The following is an 18,912-nucleotide window of genomic DNA, read 5'->3' as shown; positions in this document are numbered from 1 at the left end:
GCTATCAAAGCATAACAGTTAATCCCATATTTAATAAATAGTTACTTGAATAAAATAAAAAACTTAGCGTTACGCACAGGACATTTTTTCGAGAATCGCCCTGAAGCAGTCAGTTTAAAACTAACTAATTTTTTTCAGAATAAAAAACATTATTTATCTTTACTTTTTGGAAAAAAAATGTATAACTTCTACATGCAATTTAAATTTTGAGAGCATATATTTAATAATGCTTCTTTAATTAAATAAATTGTGGCTCCATAAAGCCTTAGTCATAGACTAATAAACAAATTAACAATAATAATAGAAGATCAACAACGTTTGTTAGTTATTAAAAAACATTTGCTTTGTTCATATTAAAATAGGAAGCCATAACATTACACAACACTTGAACATATACACACATATTTCAACATGAAATATTTCTCACAGAGTAAATAACGTTAAAATTGCAGAATGCATCAACATTTGTTTTCCTGCTTCACACATGTGGAGCTATAAGCATTGAACGTAAATTCAAATTCAAAGTCTGGTTAAATTGTTCAACCATCTTTTTTCTTTTGCGTAACATCAGTTTCTTTTTGCTTCTGAGTTTCCTGCTGCTTCCAGTACTCATAATTTACTTTAATATGTTCTATTGACTCTGGGAGATCACAAAATGCTAAAAACAAAATAAGTGTTTTATTTTCCAGCAATCGGTTTTTACAAAATAACAATGTTATATAACTAATTTATTCCAAATAGAAGCTACCAAGCAAGGCTAGAATGCTGATAATACACGCATTTTAGCCTTGCTTGGTAGAATACGTGTTAATACATCAGGAACAGCTCTGATGTTCTTGAAGATTGTAGCCAAATATTAATGAATTCTTGCTTATCTTTTTCACGTACTTATTTGGATTCATTAGTAAATTCCAGTATTACTTCAATTATTTCTTTTTTCTCTGTATTCTTTTAGAGTATCTTTAGAGTAGGGGAATTTTTTCCCCAAAGCATTTTGCTTGTAAAAAAAAATGACTTTCATAATTTGAAACAAATGCAGCACATTTAAACTAGAGAAAAATAATATTATGAAGGAGAGCAAGACGTTTCCGTAATTGAACCTTCTTGTTTTAAATGTGCTCCAAAGACAAATGAAATGATAATGAACAGAGCTTTTGCAAGATATAACAGTATGTTTTTGAACAGTAGATGTGATTTTGATTTAAAGAATATCAAAAACCATTCAATTATACAAAGCAGCTCTGATGTTCTTGAATATTGTAGCTAAACATTAATAAATTCTTGTTTATCTTCATCAGGTACTTATTTAGATTTTGATTATAAATTTCATAATTATTTCAATTACTTTATTTTTAAGTACTCTTTAGTTATTAGTATTTGAGTAGATTTTTTAAAATTAAATTTATGAACACATGCAAACTTTTTTTTTAAATTAAATTTATAAATGGATGCCTCAAATTGCCAAATCGATTAACTCCACTTTAAAAAAAAATAATCATTTCTGCTTTAATAGTGCTAAATCAATGCTTAGCATGTGAATTTATATTAAAGTTTTGGTTCAGCACATTTCTGACCCTGTGATGGCAGAAAATGTAACACGAGGGCTTATTCACTCATATGGATAACACTAACTTCTTCATAACTTTTCTCGAATTTTTGTTTTATGGAGTCAATCGATTTGGCAAGTGAAGCATCCAAATAATAGTAAGGATTTACAATTTTAAAAAAAGCAAATTTCGGAACATTTTCTTGATAATTTAAAGGACAATTTTTTTTCACTTCAACTCATTTTTATGGCTTATAGTTTTTTTTCTCCCATGCATTTTTTAAAAGTAATCTTAAAGAACTTTTAGGCTATCAGCATCCTAGCCCAGGTGTTTATGGAAAAATCTTAATGTGCAGAATACATATAAGGTTATAATAACAAACACATAAATCAATCTTATGAATTCGATTATCTATACACAACATATTTGCATAACATTTACATTGCTAAATTTCCAAAATTCTTATTTAAGAAATTGAAAATAATCCTTGCATTTGAGTATCTCATAATTATTCTAGACTTTTAATTAATTATCTGCGAAGAACAATAGAATTCCTAGATTATCATAATTTATTGCCATCCACTTTTAATGCTTATTAGATAAAATTAATTTTCATAAAATCTTCAGAAACAAAATCTTAGGTAAGCCTGGTAAAAATTAACCATTAACTTTTATAATTATGTTTGCTTGAACTAAATTGGATGGAACTGGATAGGATGAGTGGTCATGGTAAAAAGGTACAGCTATATTTTATTTTCAACAGAAGATAAAATATAGGAAGGACAGAAATTAACTGTCGGCACAAAGTTGTTTATGTCTAAGCATAAGAACTGCAAAGCAGCCAAAAATAACCCAGTGTTGCAGAAGCGGATTAAAACAGACTTTAAAATGCATAAAAAAATGGGACTGGCGCAAGAAAAGCAATAATAGCTAAAACGGTTAAATTTTAAGCCTAACGCATAAATTTCACAGGTAGCTAGCAAAGGTGAGAAATTCTGGAGAAATGCAGATGTTTTGTCTTCATTTTGTTTACTTACTGTAAGATTCTATATCAATAACATAATCAACAATTGTTTTAATCATAAAAGTGCCTTTCGTTGGAAGAAAAAAGTGCATTAAAATATTTCTTTTATTTTTCTGTTCCTGTCTAAGTCAAAAATATAATTGTGGCATTGGTTAGAATATCTCACATTATTAATTTGCATGGTTTTCATAATTTTTGTAGCAAAAAAAGGATACATTTTTCACTTTATTGGGAAAACAAAATGCACCTTTCACTATGTGTTCAAGAATTTAAAATTTGCTAATAATTAAACAGTTTAGAGCTACATGTTTGAAAAAATTGTGCAACAGTTACAATTTTCAAGTTTGAAACAAATTCTAATTTCCAATAGTTTAGCTGAAAGGTTCAACTTATTATTATTACTATGATTATTTAGTAATTATTTTTTATTGCATTAAGCTTTAGCAGTTTTAAGATAAGCATTGGTTGCTGAAAGAAACTATGTGACATAAAATAATTTATGAAGAATTTAATATGTTGAAAACTATAAGTATAGTGTAAAACTATAGGCTTTGGCCCATCCAGGATGTTTTTGGCGGACGTTCTGTTTAATTAAAAGTGGGATTCAATGTTTAATTTTAATTCATTAGAAAGCACACCCTTATATATGATTTAAACAAAATAAAAATAAATTTTAATTTATTTTCTAGAGAAACATAATACATAAGTGGATTGAAAAGAAGTCTGGCTTTTGCAGCGGATGCAGAAAATTGCAAAACGAATGCATTCCTTTGCTTGGACCTAGCAAGTAAGATGCACTGCTGTAATAGGGTAATATTTTAACATCTATTAATGGTTATTCATATCACTTTTTATTTACTGAAGATAATATATTACCATACAAAGTTGAGTAAAAATTTACTCCCCTCCCACCTCCCATGTTCTGTTTAAAGTTAACATATTAATTTTTTGAAAAATAATCCAATAATTAAAATGGATGGAAAATAAACAATTATAAGAGTATTCCTCTTCCCCCAATAATATTGGTAAAGAATTAGATATTGCTCCTCTACATTCTCTTCAATTTTCCCATCTATATTTGATGTTTCTAATAAAATAGTTAAGATTCATCGATAAAATACTAACATGCCAAAAACTAGTTTTGGGGGGAAAAAAAGGCAAAATATAATGTTGTTTCAGATACAAAAATAAAGTTAGAAATTTCTCCCTTGATTTCAATACTCAAGTTCAATGTGAAATTTTCAAAAACAAGCAGGAGTATTTTATTGTAATTTGGCACAGCTGTGGAAGCACTGCTAAAGCTTCCACTTGCTAAAACTAAATATCTTTGGGTTAAAAAATAAAAAACTTACACAGATACGATAACTGCAACAGCAGAATGTAACAAAATATTTGAAATACAATACATATGGTAAATTTCTAACGAATTGAAAGTTTTGCAATCTCCATAAAATGTAAAATGAGTCAAAACCATAAAACTATTTTTGCCGCAAGATTGCACATAAAATAGCACTTTAAACCTTTAACATGCTTGTAGTAGAATGAACAAATTATTTTTCTTTTTGCTGATTTATTGCTTCATTACAATAAAACAATGAAAAATTGTGGTCAACAATATCTTCATGCTCTAAACATTCAAATGTGAGTAATGAATGCGTATTTTAAAATTTACTCTAATTTCAGATACACATGAGAGTTGAAGTTTAAAATTTACTATAATTACATATAAAATGCAGACTGAATGACATTACAGTATGAGCCTTTTTCCATTCATAATTCAGATTTACGATAATATAGGAAATTGATTCGACAACTTTATAACTTAAAATTAATTGTAAAAAAAAGCTTTCAAATCATTCATTTACATAATGAATATTTAATATATATGAGAGAACAAAAATTATGGTGAATGCAAAAAATAAGAACAATTTAAAAAATGTGAAAAAGTATAACTCACCATCCCAAGCATCAAACATATCATTAACAAAATAATCTATAAAGCCCATCTGAGATTTTGGTATACTACATTTGGCACGATCAAATGCTGGCATCACTATAGGAAGTCCTTTGCTCTTTTCTTCATCAGTCTATGAGTGAATTAAAAACACTATATGTTATTTTGTTCATTGAGAAACTACACATATTTTCAATTCTCAAGATAATTTAGAAGAATTGGGACAAAGTTAATGACATAAATTCAGGTCTACAACTGTGCGCGAGGAGTCATTAACTTTGTGATACAGCTGTAGTTATAGACCATGTGGTGTAGTTTAAGGCAGTGACAGATCTAGCCGATCATTTTGGGAGGGGTCATCTGAAATTTTTGAACAATCTCTTCAAAACTCTCGTCTTGTTTGTTCAATCGGTTGCTTTGAGAGGGCCTCTACAAAAAAACTGTCATCGTGGTTCGTTGCTGCTAGAGTTTCTGAGTTCTTGCTCTATTTATTGATGGATATTTGTTATAAAGTAAGTATTTGCTTGCACGGCGTGTCAAGAGATGGCGCCAATAAATAATGTAGTTATGTATACGCGCTCTGCTCCAATGCAGAGCCCCGACGAGCAATGCAGGATGTTGGATGTGTAATCTTGGAATAAATACAAATACAAATGTGACAACCAGCAACAGGCTCTGGGGCCAGCTAGGCTGGTCCTAATCAATTAATTAGTCCCCAATGAAGATCAATGGCCCTCTTAAAGCCATCCACTCCCTTGCTCATTACCGCCTCTTCCGGTAAGCTATTCCAAGTGCCCACGACCCTGCTAAAGTAGTAGTTTTTCCTGATTTCCAAGTTAGCCTGAGATTTAAATAGCTTAAAACAATGACCTCTTGTCCTGCTTTCCCCACAAAAATTTAATCCATTTACATCTTTCATTTTGATAAATTTAAATAACTGAATCATGTCCCCTCTGACTCTCCTTTGCTCCAGGCTATACATGTTAAGCCTATTAAGTCTGGTATCATAATCTAAATCTGAGAGTCCCCTTACTAATTTAGTTACCCTTCTTTGAACCCTTTCCAATACAAAAATATCTTTCTTCAGATAAGGCGACCAAAACTGAACAGCATACTCCAAATGAGGTCTTACTAAACTCCTATATAAAGGCAGAAGAACTTTCTTAGATTTGTTTGAAATAGATCTATTGATAAACCCAAGCATTTTGTTGGCTTTGTTACTAGCAATACTGCACTGCTGACTAAACTTGAAGTCCTGATTTATAAAGATGCCCAGATCCATAACATTTTCTGCCTGATTTATGACTGAACCCTGTAAACGATATCTCATACGCTTATTTCCATGACCTAAGTGAAGCACTTGAGATTTCCCAACATTAACTGCCATACCCCATTTATCTGCCCACTTAGTTATATGATCTAAATCCTCTTGCAGCTGTTTTACTCGTTCTTCATTTTCGACAGTCCCCATAACTTTTACATCATCAGCAAAACAATTCATGCTTTCAGAAATATTTTCATTGATGTCATTCATAAATATAATAAACAAAAGAGGTCCTAAAACTGATCCCTGAGGAACCCCACTTAAAACATCACTCCAATTAGAATGATTTCCTCTCACAACTACTCTTTGCTTCCTACCAGTGAGCCAATTTCTAACCCAAAGTAAAGTTTTTCCTCCTATTCCTATGTCAGCTAACTTGCTGAGAAGAGCAACATGCGGTACCTTGTCAAAAGCTTTTTGAAAATCAATATAAACAACATACACACATTTTTTGTTATCTAAAGCTGAGGTAATCTTGTCGTAGAAATGCAATAAATTAGTAGTACAGGATTTACCTTTCCTAAAACCATACTGCAAACTAGTCAACAGACTATTAGTCTCTAAGAACTTCATAATCTTAATTTTGATCAAAGTTTCAAAAATTTTACAAATCACCGAAGTCAAACTTACAGGTCTATAATTCCCAGCAATACCTTTAGACCCCTTCTTGAAGAGTGGCCGTTATGTTAGCCAGCTTCCAGTCCTCTGGCACCGTCCCTGAGTTATAAGAAGCATTGAAAATATTCAAAATAACATCCACTAATTCCTCTGCACATTCAACTAAAATTTTTGGATAAATATTATCTGGTCCCGGAGCTTTAGTTGCTTTAATCTTTTTCAAATGAAATAAAACCTCCTCCCTGGAAAATACAAAATCCTCATGCTGTATAATAGCTTGTGTCTTATTAGTGTCAACTGTTGAGATACAGTTATCGTTAAACACACTGGAAAAAAAATTATTTAGAACATTTGCAATATCCCTATCGTTTTGGATTAAATTTCCATACTCATCAACCAAAAGCCCAATTTGACTGTTTCGAGCTTTCCCAGAATTAGCGTAAGCAAAAAACCTCTTAGGGTTCCCATCAATGTCATCTGCCAGCCTTTGCTCCAATTCCCTTTTCTGAATCCGTACCAAATACTTAAAATTTCGCCTTGCCTTACCATACTGGAGCCTGTCCGCACTCTGACCAGTTTCTTTAAACTGATGAAAAGTGGCTTGCTTATAATTAAGAGCTTCTTTAGTCTCCCTGGAGAACCACATGGGCCAAATTTTGGTACTAACACCTTTTTTCCTAAATGGAACATAGTCCCCAACCGTTTTAGCAAGTTTATCCTTAAATTCCGTCCACTGCTGATCTACGTCGCTATTTTCCAATCCTGACGAAAAAACCTCTTTCAAGCTCTGCCTAAGTGCAACAAAATCAGTGTTTCTGAAATTGGGCACAAACCTAAAATTATCATCTTTGCACACTTCAAATTTAACCCGGAATCTAATGCTGTTATGATCACTATCTCCAATATGCTCCCCTACACACAACCCCTCAACAAAACTACCTATGTCAGAAAAAACTACATCCAAAATCGCCTCCTCTCGAGTACCCTGAGTTACAACTTGATCTAAGAAACAGTCACCAATTACTTTTAAAAATTCCTCTTCTTTGCCATTACCAGGATAAAAATTATTCCAATCAATACCCAGAAAATTGAAATCCCCCATTATGATAACGGATCCCTTACTGGACAGCATTTGATCTCTTCAATGTGTTTTCCTGCTCTGCAGAACCAACACTACAGTGGCGACGAGGATGTGATAAGAGCAGAGGAGAAAGTGATAAGTGAGTGATGCATAATTTTCGTTCGTCGGGAGGATATTATTTACGAACGGCAAGCACATGGCCGTGCTAAGCCTAACGTGAAGGCAAGCGCTGCACTGTAACAAATTTCGGAAACGTTTCTGGATATATCAGAAACGTTTCCGAAATAATAAGAATCCTTCATCCAATAGCGAACTCCTCAATATTCAGAAAGCTTTTTGTTATTTCAAAAAATCTAGAAGCGGAAGTGAGGCGCAATGCTTCGAAACGTATTTTATCCTTCCAGCGCTGGCACCAGTCAGTCAGAAATAACGAGAGCTTATTTTTTTCCTTATCTATGGTTGCTGCAGTCAGCAACTGTTTAGCATTGGATTGCTTGTTATTTCATGTCTAGAGAGTAGTAAATTGTGTCGAAACTAATTTTACGCCTTTGCATTTTGGGCTGCCCTTGATTTTTTAGACGATGTATGCAGCTATTAAGTTAGTTAATAACGATTTGCTTCTTTAAAATTTTTAGTGCGACCATGATTACATATATATTGTGTGTTCAAGCGTGAATAGTTTCAACACCCGTTTTTATACTTAATGAAACGAAACCCTTTGGATTACTTATCCAGTTGTAATGGAGGTACTTAGATTTTCTTCCGCTCATGTTCACTTGTAAGTATTAATGAATATTTTAAAACATGTTGTAATATACATTTATATTTTTGTTGATTGGCATTTGATGAGGCTCCAATTGTAACTGTTTTTGGGTTTATCGAATTAATTTAAAGTTATCCTACATACCTATGTGCGCAGTGTACTATTTGTTGTAACCAATTGAAACTGATTAATTACGCAAAAGAAATAAGATTTATATTTGAAAAGCAATCACAGAAAAGTTATTTCGAAATACTTGGATATACATACATTGGTTCAAAAAAAAATCAATTGTTTAATTCATTAAAAATATGGTAATGCAAATGTTTTCTAGTATTGTAATATGCTTCACAAAAAATGTGCCAGTATTATTTATCTTTTTTTATTATAATTTATTCATTTATTTAAAAATATTTATACTATTAGAAAATGGCCCAGTTATCTATTAGTAAGCAACATAGTTATGCAATTTATTCATGTGCTTATTCATTTTGTTAAATGTGGTTGACAATAAAAAATTCCTTGACATTAGTTGTTCGGTAAATAACATTTCCTTCGTGGATATACTAGTTTAATATAGGACAGTCAGGAGGAATGAGTCAGTGGCAAAAATGGAACAGCTGCATTTACAAGCCGAAATAAAAAGAAATATTATTTCATGTCATTGTTTCACTGTTTCAAAAGTGATCATTTTTTATACAATATACATATGGGGAGAAGACGAGGGGCGTTCACCACGCAGATTGCCATTGACATTTTCAGGGATTGCTTTTTTTAAGGGAGGGGGGGGGGGCGCTTTATATCATTTTATGGGTGCACCATCACTCTTATGGTGTGGGGGGGGGGGAATCTCGTATATATGAAATGGAATAATCATGCAATAGAATTCAGTGTTTTAATAAATAAAATATATACCGTATATACTCGCGTATAGGTCGATCTCGCGTATAAGTCGACCCCCCCTTTTTCAGAGAAAAAATCCAGAAAAATCTAAAACCCGCGTATAAGTCGACCCCCATACTTTCCAAAAACATCGCGAATTATTTTCAAAGAAATTTCAAAATAATGAACACATTTATTTACAAATAAAATAGGAATTAAATAGGAAAACATTTCTAAAAGCCTTCAAACTCGGATTCCGAGTCGGACGCAAAAAAAAGTTCATTAAAGTCCGCTTCCGTCATCACCGCGTCATCCTATACATCGGCGGCTGCAGAATCGTCAAAGGATGCGTTCGACGAACCTCACCGGTCACCGGTAAGTAACCAGTTACTAACCGCGGCGTTCTAACCGGTCGCTCCCGGTCGTGCTCGTCGAACGCACTCTCAGTCTGAATGGCGTGACTGTTGACGATAAATATTTTAATACGGTTCACGATATTTGTTAATTGCTGATTTGATCCTTAATAAAGAGGAATAAAATTATCTTTACTTATGTGTATTATTTAGGTTTTTTTAGTTATTATTTTTGAATAAGTTTACTTTTTCACACTAGCAACTTATCAGCGACTACCTGTAACCGCACATCGGCATTTCTCGTAGCTTCCCAGCTCTCGTTGATCGGAAAATTTTTTTCGGAAAATTTGACCCGCGTATAAGTCGACCCCCCTTCCTTTGATCTCATTTTTTGGACAAAATTTCTCGACTTATACGCGAGTATATACGGTAATGCATTTTGCGCACATTGTAAAAATAAAATCAGTAACCTATTTTGATTAAGTATTTATATTTGTGATGAACTGGAAAAGGGCAAGAACAGAAGAATCAACCCGAATGGTTCCAACAGGAGGACATGGTGTCATATTTAAATTCACCAATTTCTCTGTTGGCACTTTTCGGTACACTTTGTTCGTCAGAGAAATAGACTTAAGGGGAACGAATTCCGGAACGCGAAGGGAAGGTAAGTTCTGTCAAATTTTATCCGAAAATAAAAGGTATCAAGTTTGATACAAGATATGTTTTTAAGTTCTGCATTAAAAATACAATATGTTGATAGTTATGTCTTGAAAATATTGAGAGAAAAACTGAAGTTTAAGATTGTTTAACAAACAATCCCACTTTTGAGAAAGTACCCCCCTCCCCTCCCCTGACGATTTTGTGATTAGGAATGAAACTACTATATTATTTCATAAATTTTCAAAAATTTATAACTGTGCATATGTTATGCTGTTAACCATGCTATTTGTCATTAGAAATTCAGAAAAAAAAATCCACGAATGATTCTAAAATTGCTTGTTTCATTGCTGTTAGATATGAAAGAACTGAAACTGATATGGTATGCAATACTATAGTAAAGAATTATATTTTAGAAAAAATCACGGAAAAAGGATTCCGAAATTCTCGGAAACGTTTTTGAAAATTGTTTGGAGAATTCCGAAATACTCGGAAACGTTTTCGAAACTTTCATGAACCACAGCTGCACAGAATACTCAGAAACATTTCTGGAAATTACGGAAAGAGGATTCCAAATACTCAAAAACGTTTCTGAAAGTTACAGAAAGAGTATTCCAAAATACTCAGAAACATTGAAAGAGGATTCCGAAATACTTAGACACGTTTCTGGACATTACAGAAAGAGAATTCCGAAATACTCAGAAACGTTTTTGAAAATTTCATGAACCGCAGCTGCACGATATACTCAGAAACGTTTCCGGATTTTTTTTACAGTGTGGGAACACTTCGGAACCATAACGGAAAACGAATTCTGAAGCACGGGTTCGTTTGGCCACATCAAAGAATACGATTCGGCAAACGAATCATGGACTCTCTCAGAGCCATAGAAGAACAAGGGCTAGCTCGTTTCTTTGATCTTTTCATCCGCCGCGAAGTGGACAGCGAGAGGAGAAAACTCGTTTTTGACGTCATCGGGTACACTCCGCGGGACAATATCCACAGCGTATGCCGAAAGAACTGTAGTATGCCTTAGCTAAAATACAATTTAAGAATTTTTACTCTGTACAAGGGTTGTTTAAGAGGCAGTTGAAGGGGCCGAGGTCACTCCCAGACAAGGCTAAAAATCACTCATGAATAAGGATATGAATATTGTTTTCAAGGTTTAATTTTAATTTGGAAATGTCTCATAACATTTGACTAGGGTTTCTTCAGAAATAAGCGCCTGCTCCTGCGCTAAATCTGTTGGCAGGTTATATTTCCTTCATGTTATGCTAAAGTAGACATAAAAGTCACATTTTTTAGAATCGAAAATATTTGTGTGTAATTATATTTGAAAGTATTGAAAACGCCTTCACGTGCTGATGGCCTTTGAAGCTGCTTCAATAAATAATTGGGGGAAGAATTTTAAAGTAAAGAGCAAGACAAATTTCATAAAATGTGGTGTACGAAGTTATTTTTTAATGTAGGATTTGGTTCAACCCTGTCACAATGCAACTTAATATTATATATAATGATATTTAATTAGCTTAGTAATGGCACTGCGAGACCGTAATAAATTTCCTTTAACCGTAAAATTACAATGCATTTAGATGCAATGCATGAAATTTCTTTGTAAATATTATTCAATAGATTTAACTTAATTTCTTGAACACTGTATCCCCATGCTTAAAATAATTATTAATTCGCATTGATGCGACAATGACTTAAAGATGGGAGAGGGGAGATGGAAAATGAGCACTATATCTTGATTATCTCAATCGTATATCTATTTTTGTATAGGAGCTTTTTTTTGTGATCACTTAAAGCTTCCAAATCAGATACATTAGAGTTTTTATGATTGTACAAAAGCTAGGCCATTTAATTGTTCTTCTGTATTGAAAGACCAATTTCCTGACCCATATAAAAATGCTACTGAACTTTTTTTTCGAGTAAGAACATTTGGAAGAATTCAATATTTGAATGAAAAACTTTCTGAGGGCAAAAGGTAAGCCGGCAAAAATATTTTTTTTAATGGTTTTTATCACAGAAATGTTTTTTGTAGAATATTCGGAAAGATTTCATTTATTACTGTAACGTAATGATTTGTAGAATTCAGACGTGAAGAAATTTTTCAGTCTACAAAAAAGTTAGCTTTATAAATTTGGTGATAATCATTGAAGATTTAAATTTGGTTTACGTTGCTAAATTTCAATATGTTATTTTTAAATTGAAATGATTAAAATGCTGATTAACATTTTCAGTAAACACCTATTAATCTAAACTTCGCTTTATAAATAAAGAACGTGTTAGCGTAATAACGTATTTTTGTAAGGCTGTATTTTTATTTTTTTAACTTTTTCTAATGCAACTTTATATTTCATTCTCTTGAATTCAAAATACAATTTTTACTGTGTTCAAGTATTTTACTTATGAACATTGGTTCAATTTATAGGTTATTTTGCTTAATTCGTTTTAAACAATCTAGATGACATGGATCCTCTATAGTCCAGGTTAATGAGGTTCTACTTCAGTTTTCAAAAACAACATTTGTTAAGATTCTTGGTCAGAGTTATAGTTACTTCGTAAAAAAAACTTCCTCTAAAAAACATCGGCAGTATTTAGATTCAAATAGGGTATCACGAAATTCCAACATGTTTTAGTTATTCCTTATATCTATCTTATCTCTTTCATTTTCTTTGAGACAAGTTGGAAAAAACAGTATTATAATTATTTTTTAAAGTATAAACTGACAAAATTATGTACACACAAGAGGAAACTTGACAAGCACAGTAAATTATTTTCATTTCTTTACAAGCTCAATTTTATTGTGAGAAATTTCCGCTTTCTACCCCTTTAAAACACGCATATTGGATAAAGAATATCCAAAACTACACAAGAGAAACTAAAAATTTGTATTGTAGATTTTAATTATGTTTTTGTTTTTAGTATCGCTTATTAACTTGTCGATGGGACTCAAAACATTTACCCTTGTATTTCTTTCTTTTTTTTTTTTTTTTTTTTTTTTGAAGCTTAACCCAAGAAATTTTTAAACATAAAAATCGGAAAAGAGAGTGAAGAATTACGCAAGCAAGCACTATACAAATGTCCCAGATCGAGTGTACCCGGTGACGTCACTGGCACTTTTCCCCTCGTTCCTACTTTCGCGGCGCTAAGACCCAGCCCTTGTTCTTCTATGGCTCTGCTGCTGCGTAATTTGTTGTCCCCATCGGCCCCCACAGCAAAGACTTTGGAGGCAATTATCCAAGTATTGAACGCGCATTTCGATCCGGCCCCGTCGGAGATAGTGGAGCGCTACAAATTTAAGGTGCCGCGGGATAGAGATCTAATTTGAAAGTTGCCCACCGCTTCACTTCAGATCCTTTTTCGACATGGCGAGAAGGCATGTGCTAAGCTCACATGATTGACAGACGAGCATCCAATCAGAGAAGGAATTGACACTGCATCTAGGACCCCCCTCACATGTTATTAGCTGCCATCCCAATAATGGACAACCTTCAGGCGTTGAGGTTCCCCCTTGTTGCTTTGACTTGTTTACTATTTACTACGCCTGCGGTCACCCCGGGGCTTTTAGGAAGACCCTCTGCTTTGCTATAAGACAGGAGACTTCCAGAATCGGCTCGTTGAGTTAGGAAAGAGTTTTTTTTCAGAGAGAGAGAGAAATAACGATTTGAAACAAAAAGAAACTTTAGTTTTGCAATGAGTTTGTCTTTACTGTTTTCAACCATTTTTGAACGATGGGAAAAAGCATTTAAATGCAAGATTTATTTTGCTAAAAGACATTTTGAGAAAGTTAGGAGATTTTTTGAAATTGAAAAAACATATTAAAACTAGATACACACATGTATTATTTTAAAGTAACACACGCATGAATGATACATTTTTAAATTTTCTTTATTCTTACATTCTACGCAATCTACAGCTCCGTACGGTATTAGACTATTGTAGGTTGGAAAAGGGTAAGGTTTTGGAAGGGGGATTAGTTTTAATGCCCCATCTCCACCCCCTTCCCCTTTTCTTTCAGTTTTGGACAGTTTCATGGCCATAATTTTTATTTGGACAAGAAGGGAGTATTATAATAACCATTAACATTTCCATGAAGGTTTAGAGAAGTGCAACGTTCAAAAGCACGCGTATTTGGAGCAAGGTGAGAGTCTCGCAGGCATTCCCCTTAAAATATTCAAACGATCATGAAAAATATCTTTTTCCTAGAGGTTTGTTTTACAATTCTTTCACTTAGTAATTCTTTGGTGTAAAACCTGAGTATCGGACTCACTCCTATGAGCCCCATGTTCAAAAAATATGTTTTAATCAAATTATTCTAATCAAATAGTTAAGATTAAAAATGAAATTAAGTTTTTTTTGCAATGTAACATTGCTGCTTTTCCATAGCTCATGGATCGCCGTCACTAATAATCACCGCCTGCTAACACTTCTTGATATAGTGATGGTGGCGGTGTATCCATTTATTGAAAATCTGTGATGCGGCTCGAATGCAACATGTAGTGTTTTCATGCCCTATTTAAAACATTTTTTGCAACGGAAAACATTTTTTGGACACGGGGCTTACAGGAGTCTAAAACCCTGGTTTTACTTCGAAAAAAAAAAGGAAAACAAACCCTAGTATAAAAAATACAGCGTTTTCGATATATTTTTTTAAAAATTAGGGGAACACCATTCTTTCTGATTCTTATGTAAAACGCGACCATCCCTCTGATCCAAATATAACCGCTGTTTTCTCCCATCACCCCTACTTATTTATTTATTCATTTGGCCGCACAGTGTAATTCGTTATTTTCTCTTTTTCGCTCCTGCTCACAGTTTGTGCAAATGAGAAGGATATGCAGCAATGGATCATATTCTCCACCCAAAACCTGGTGACAGGAATACTAATAAGGCGAACCACGTTCTTATCTCTTCTGTCATATCCATCGCTACACTGTTACCTGGTGACAAAAAACTGCTAGTTAAAAGCGCTTTATCATCAGTTAGACTATTTGATAAGGATGAAGTCACGATTGAGCTGATAAGTGTTATGTTACATCAAAAATAAGGGGATAGTCGATATTTGAATTTTTGATCAAATGAATCAGTAAATAAAAGGTTGGAAATAAATGAAATGATACTGAACGCACATAGGAATTTTGCAAGGGGAAGGTGCAAAATCGAAAGCCTCATTCCAGGGGCGTAGCTAAGGGGGGGGTTTTGGGGACAAAACCCCCCCCGAAACGGTTAGTCTCAAAAAAAAAGAGAAAAAGAAGAGAGATGAGAAAGAAAAAAAAAGAAGAAAAGGAAAAAATTCCAAGCGATTATATATATATGTAGTATTATATATGTATATATATATATATATATATATATATTATATATATATATATATATATATATATTATATGTATATATATATATAATATATATATTATATGTATATATATATATATATATATATTATATATATATGTTATATATATATATATATATATATATATATATATATATAATATATATATATATATATATATATATATATATATATATATTATATAATATATAGTATATATATATATATATATAGTATATATATATGTATATATATATATATATATATATATATATATATATTTATATAGTATAAAAGAAGTAACCCCCCCCGAAAGTCGGGTCTAGCTACGCCACTGCCTCATTCTCATATCATACTCCCAATACGCCAAACATATTGACTTGATTTTGTCGATTCTTGAGAACGAAAAACAGTAAAAAGTAAACTATTGAATAAATAATTAGCAATTTTTAACGAAATAAACTTAAATGAATTACCAAAAAGCAAAATAATATACGCATTAACTTTTCCCACAAGTAAAAAATGGATTCAGCAAAGCAAATTCATCGTTGCAGAAGCACCATATGATTATAGAAGTACATAGCATCTCATTTGATGTAATCTGTAACAACAAAACTAAAAACATGGATTTTTAGTGCATTCATTTATAATCACCACTCACCAGTCTACTTGTTATAGGCAATCGGTTGTAGGAAAAGCGCACAATATTTTTAAAAATCTTTTAACATGAGGATTTTTTTTCACTTATTACAATTGAAATTATTGTGCGAAATTATTTTACGTACAAAATACATAGAATCGTAATCAATAAGGGAAAATAAAGCAAGACGTTCCCTTGTGTGCGCCACTGGCAGTAGCGTATTAAAGGGGGATATTTGGTAGGAGACTGTAATCTCTTCTCACATTTGGTCAAAACTTAAAAGCAGATTAAATTGTGGTCTGCAATGGTATGGAAAGGCTTGGAAGAAATAGTTTCTTTCTGCAATCGGGGGATTTTTATTCTTAAAATTCATTACTTTCAAATTGAACCAGTCATACATATTAACTTCATTTCCAGGATAAGAGGGCTGTGGCCATGCCCCCCTCCCCTCATGTGATTTGCAAAGCCATGGAAAAGCTTGGAGGAAATGGCTTCGTCCTGTTATCGAGGTTTTTTTTACCTGAAGTTACTACTTTCAAATTAACACAGTCATGTATTTTACTTCGTTTCCAGGAACCGGAATGTCACTTTTTACCATTTCTCGGACTGTTGGAGGGACGCTCACACAAAAACTAACGGTCTAAAATATTTAAAAGTTTTTTTTTTTTTTACTACGTACATTATTCTTTTTTATTATGTGTCTCGAAAATGAAACGAACATTTTTTATTTGATAAAAATGTGCTCTCTTTTTAATAATGTGAATGAAAACCAAATTATAGAGGACCCTTTTGAGATATTGATTTTTGAAATTGAGACAAAATTGACGAAATCGATTTTTGGCTCATTTTTCAGCAATTATTTGAGCTATCAAAATGACACTTGCATACCTTTCGGACATAGCAACAGGCAACAAACGAGGAAAAAATTAACTTCAGAAAACTATTCTCTCAGCAGATACAAGCCGATGATGTATGGTTAAAATTTGTAAAAATGCGATTTTTAACCTACTTTGGCAGCAAATTGTGAAAAATCTACCCTGCATAGAGCTTTTGCTATACAACTAGGTTCTTCTATCCCAAAAGTTGATCAGGATCACCAAATGGATGTCTCAATTGCCAAATCGATTCTCTAAATTTTTTTAAAAAATCCTCATTTCTGCTTTAATAGTGCTTTATCAATGCTTAGCATGTGAATTTATATAAAAGTTTTGGTTCAGTACATTTCTGACCGCGTGATGGCAGAAAATGTACCATGAGGGCCTATTTACTCCTATGTATAATACAATCTTCCTCATAACTATTCCCTACCTTTTGTTTTATGGAGTTGATCAATTCGGAAAGTGAGGCATCCAAATATCAGCATTGCAAACATCTCAGGTTGTAAGCAAAGAAAGCAAAAACTTGGTGATTTTGTCATTTCAATCGTGACGCGATAAAAAAAAACGAGGCCTTTACAGAACTGTGGACATTGGCAGAACCATTCGCCTTATGGAGCTGTAATTTAGCAGAGTTTTATGCAAGAAATCAAGTGCTCTCCTAAGCAATATTTGGACCTCTTGCTGATTCCTAAGTGCTCTACAAATAATCAAACTCTTTTTGAACACTTTTTGCGCATGGACACTTGTTCCCTTTTTGAGAACACATTTTTTGAAATAGGTATTTCAACCCTCCTGAGAACACTTTTCAAAATACTTTTAAGCATGGACTCTTGTCCCCCTTTTTAGAACGTTTTTGAATAATTTTGAGAACACTTCGGATAACGCTTTTCGGAACATGTATTTTGTTCAGCATACATTTTATCGCACTTTTTTAACACTTTATGGCGCACGTATTGGTACAGTTTTTAGGATATAATTTAGAACAATTACGGAGCATTAAAATATCCTCCCGGAATACCTGCTAATTTTAGAAAAAAAAGTGTTACCTTCGCCTATGTTGAAACTGCAGGCTTGATGATGGATTTAAGCTTTGTCTGTATCTGATTATTAATCAGACTAAATCGTTCAGATGTAGATTCATTCGTCATTCAGATCATAGGTTCATTCAGAATGAATGAACCTACGAAAGTTTTAAATTTAAAACGCAATAGGTACCTCGCAAACAATTGAATAGCTTACAGCAAAATTAAATAAACAATATGTATTAAAAAGATGGAGCAGGAAAATTGTACACAATCTTACTATGAAAACTACATTTAAATTTAAAATATTAATTTCCTCAAATGGGGTCGTTTCCAAAATGTTAAAAGCACTTTTTCCCAAAATTGTAAGCTTAAAAACATGGGATCTGACCATTTTTTTAATGATTTGACTAAGTTTATATTTTTAAAAAGATATTTTAATCGGCGCGCTTTCATTGTTTACGCTTCTGCCGATGATATCACAAATGATGAAATGCCATTCACTGTTGCCATTCACAGAGCGAAATATTTAATTCGCATCTCTACTCACGTGTGCTGGCAACAATATGGTTGAGAGCAAGCGTAGAGCGCAATATTTAATTCGCTTCTTGATTATCATAACGTGGAAACGCGGTAGACAGATGCGCCAAAGTACATCATTTGTGACGCCATAAAGACCACGCCTTATTTTTAAAATTGGACATTTAAAATAAATAATTAAAAATTAAAAGTTGGGTAATGAAAGTTTTTTTTCTTGCTCCATGTTTTTTTTTTTTTTTTGCTTATTCTATCAATTTCAGTAACTAAAAGTAGTACACACTTTTGACTGAAGGA

At 32.8% G+C, this 18,912-nt stretch overlaps 1 protein-coding gene across 1 annotated transcript in view; it reads right to left on the bottom strand.

The window, feature by feature from the left end:
* Window positions 1-397: 397 nt before the first annotated feature.
* The window catches only part of LOC129224738 (high affinity cAMP-specific and IBMX-insensitive 3',5'-cyclic phosphodiesterase 8B-like), a 209,831-nt gene continuing 191,316 nt past the window's right edge, over window positions 398-18,912 (bottom strand). Inside the window, exons 19-20 of the mRNA XM_054859286.1 lie at window positions 4,529-4,658; window positions 398-658 (exon numbers count right to left, since the gene is read on the bottom strand). Coding sequence (XP_054715261.1) covers window positions 540-658; window positions 4,529-4,658 — 249 coding nt within the window. The 3' untranslated portion in view covers window positions 398-539. The remainder of the gene's footprint in view (window positions 659-4,528; window positions 4,659-18,912) is intronic.

This window comes from Uloborus diversus, chromosome 6, assembly GCF_026930045.1.
Source record: "Uloborus diversus isolate 005 chromosome 6, Udiv.v.3.1, whole genome shotgun sequence".
Taxonomy (NCBI): Eukaryota; Metazoa; Arthropoda; class Arachnida; order Araneae; family Uloboridae; genus Uloborus; species Uloborus diversus.
The sequence above is the reverse complement of the archived record's forward strand: the minus strand, read 5'-3'. Positions and strand labels throughout refer to the sequence as shown.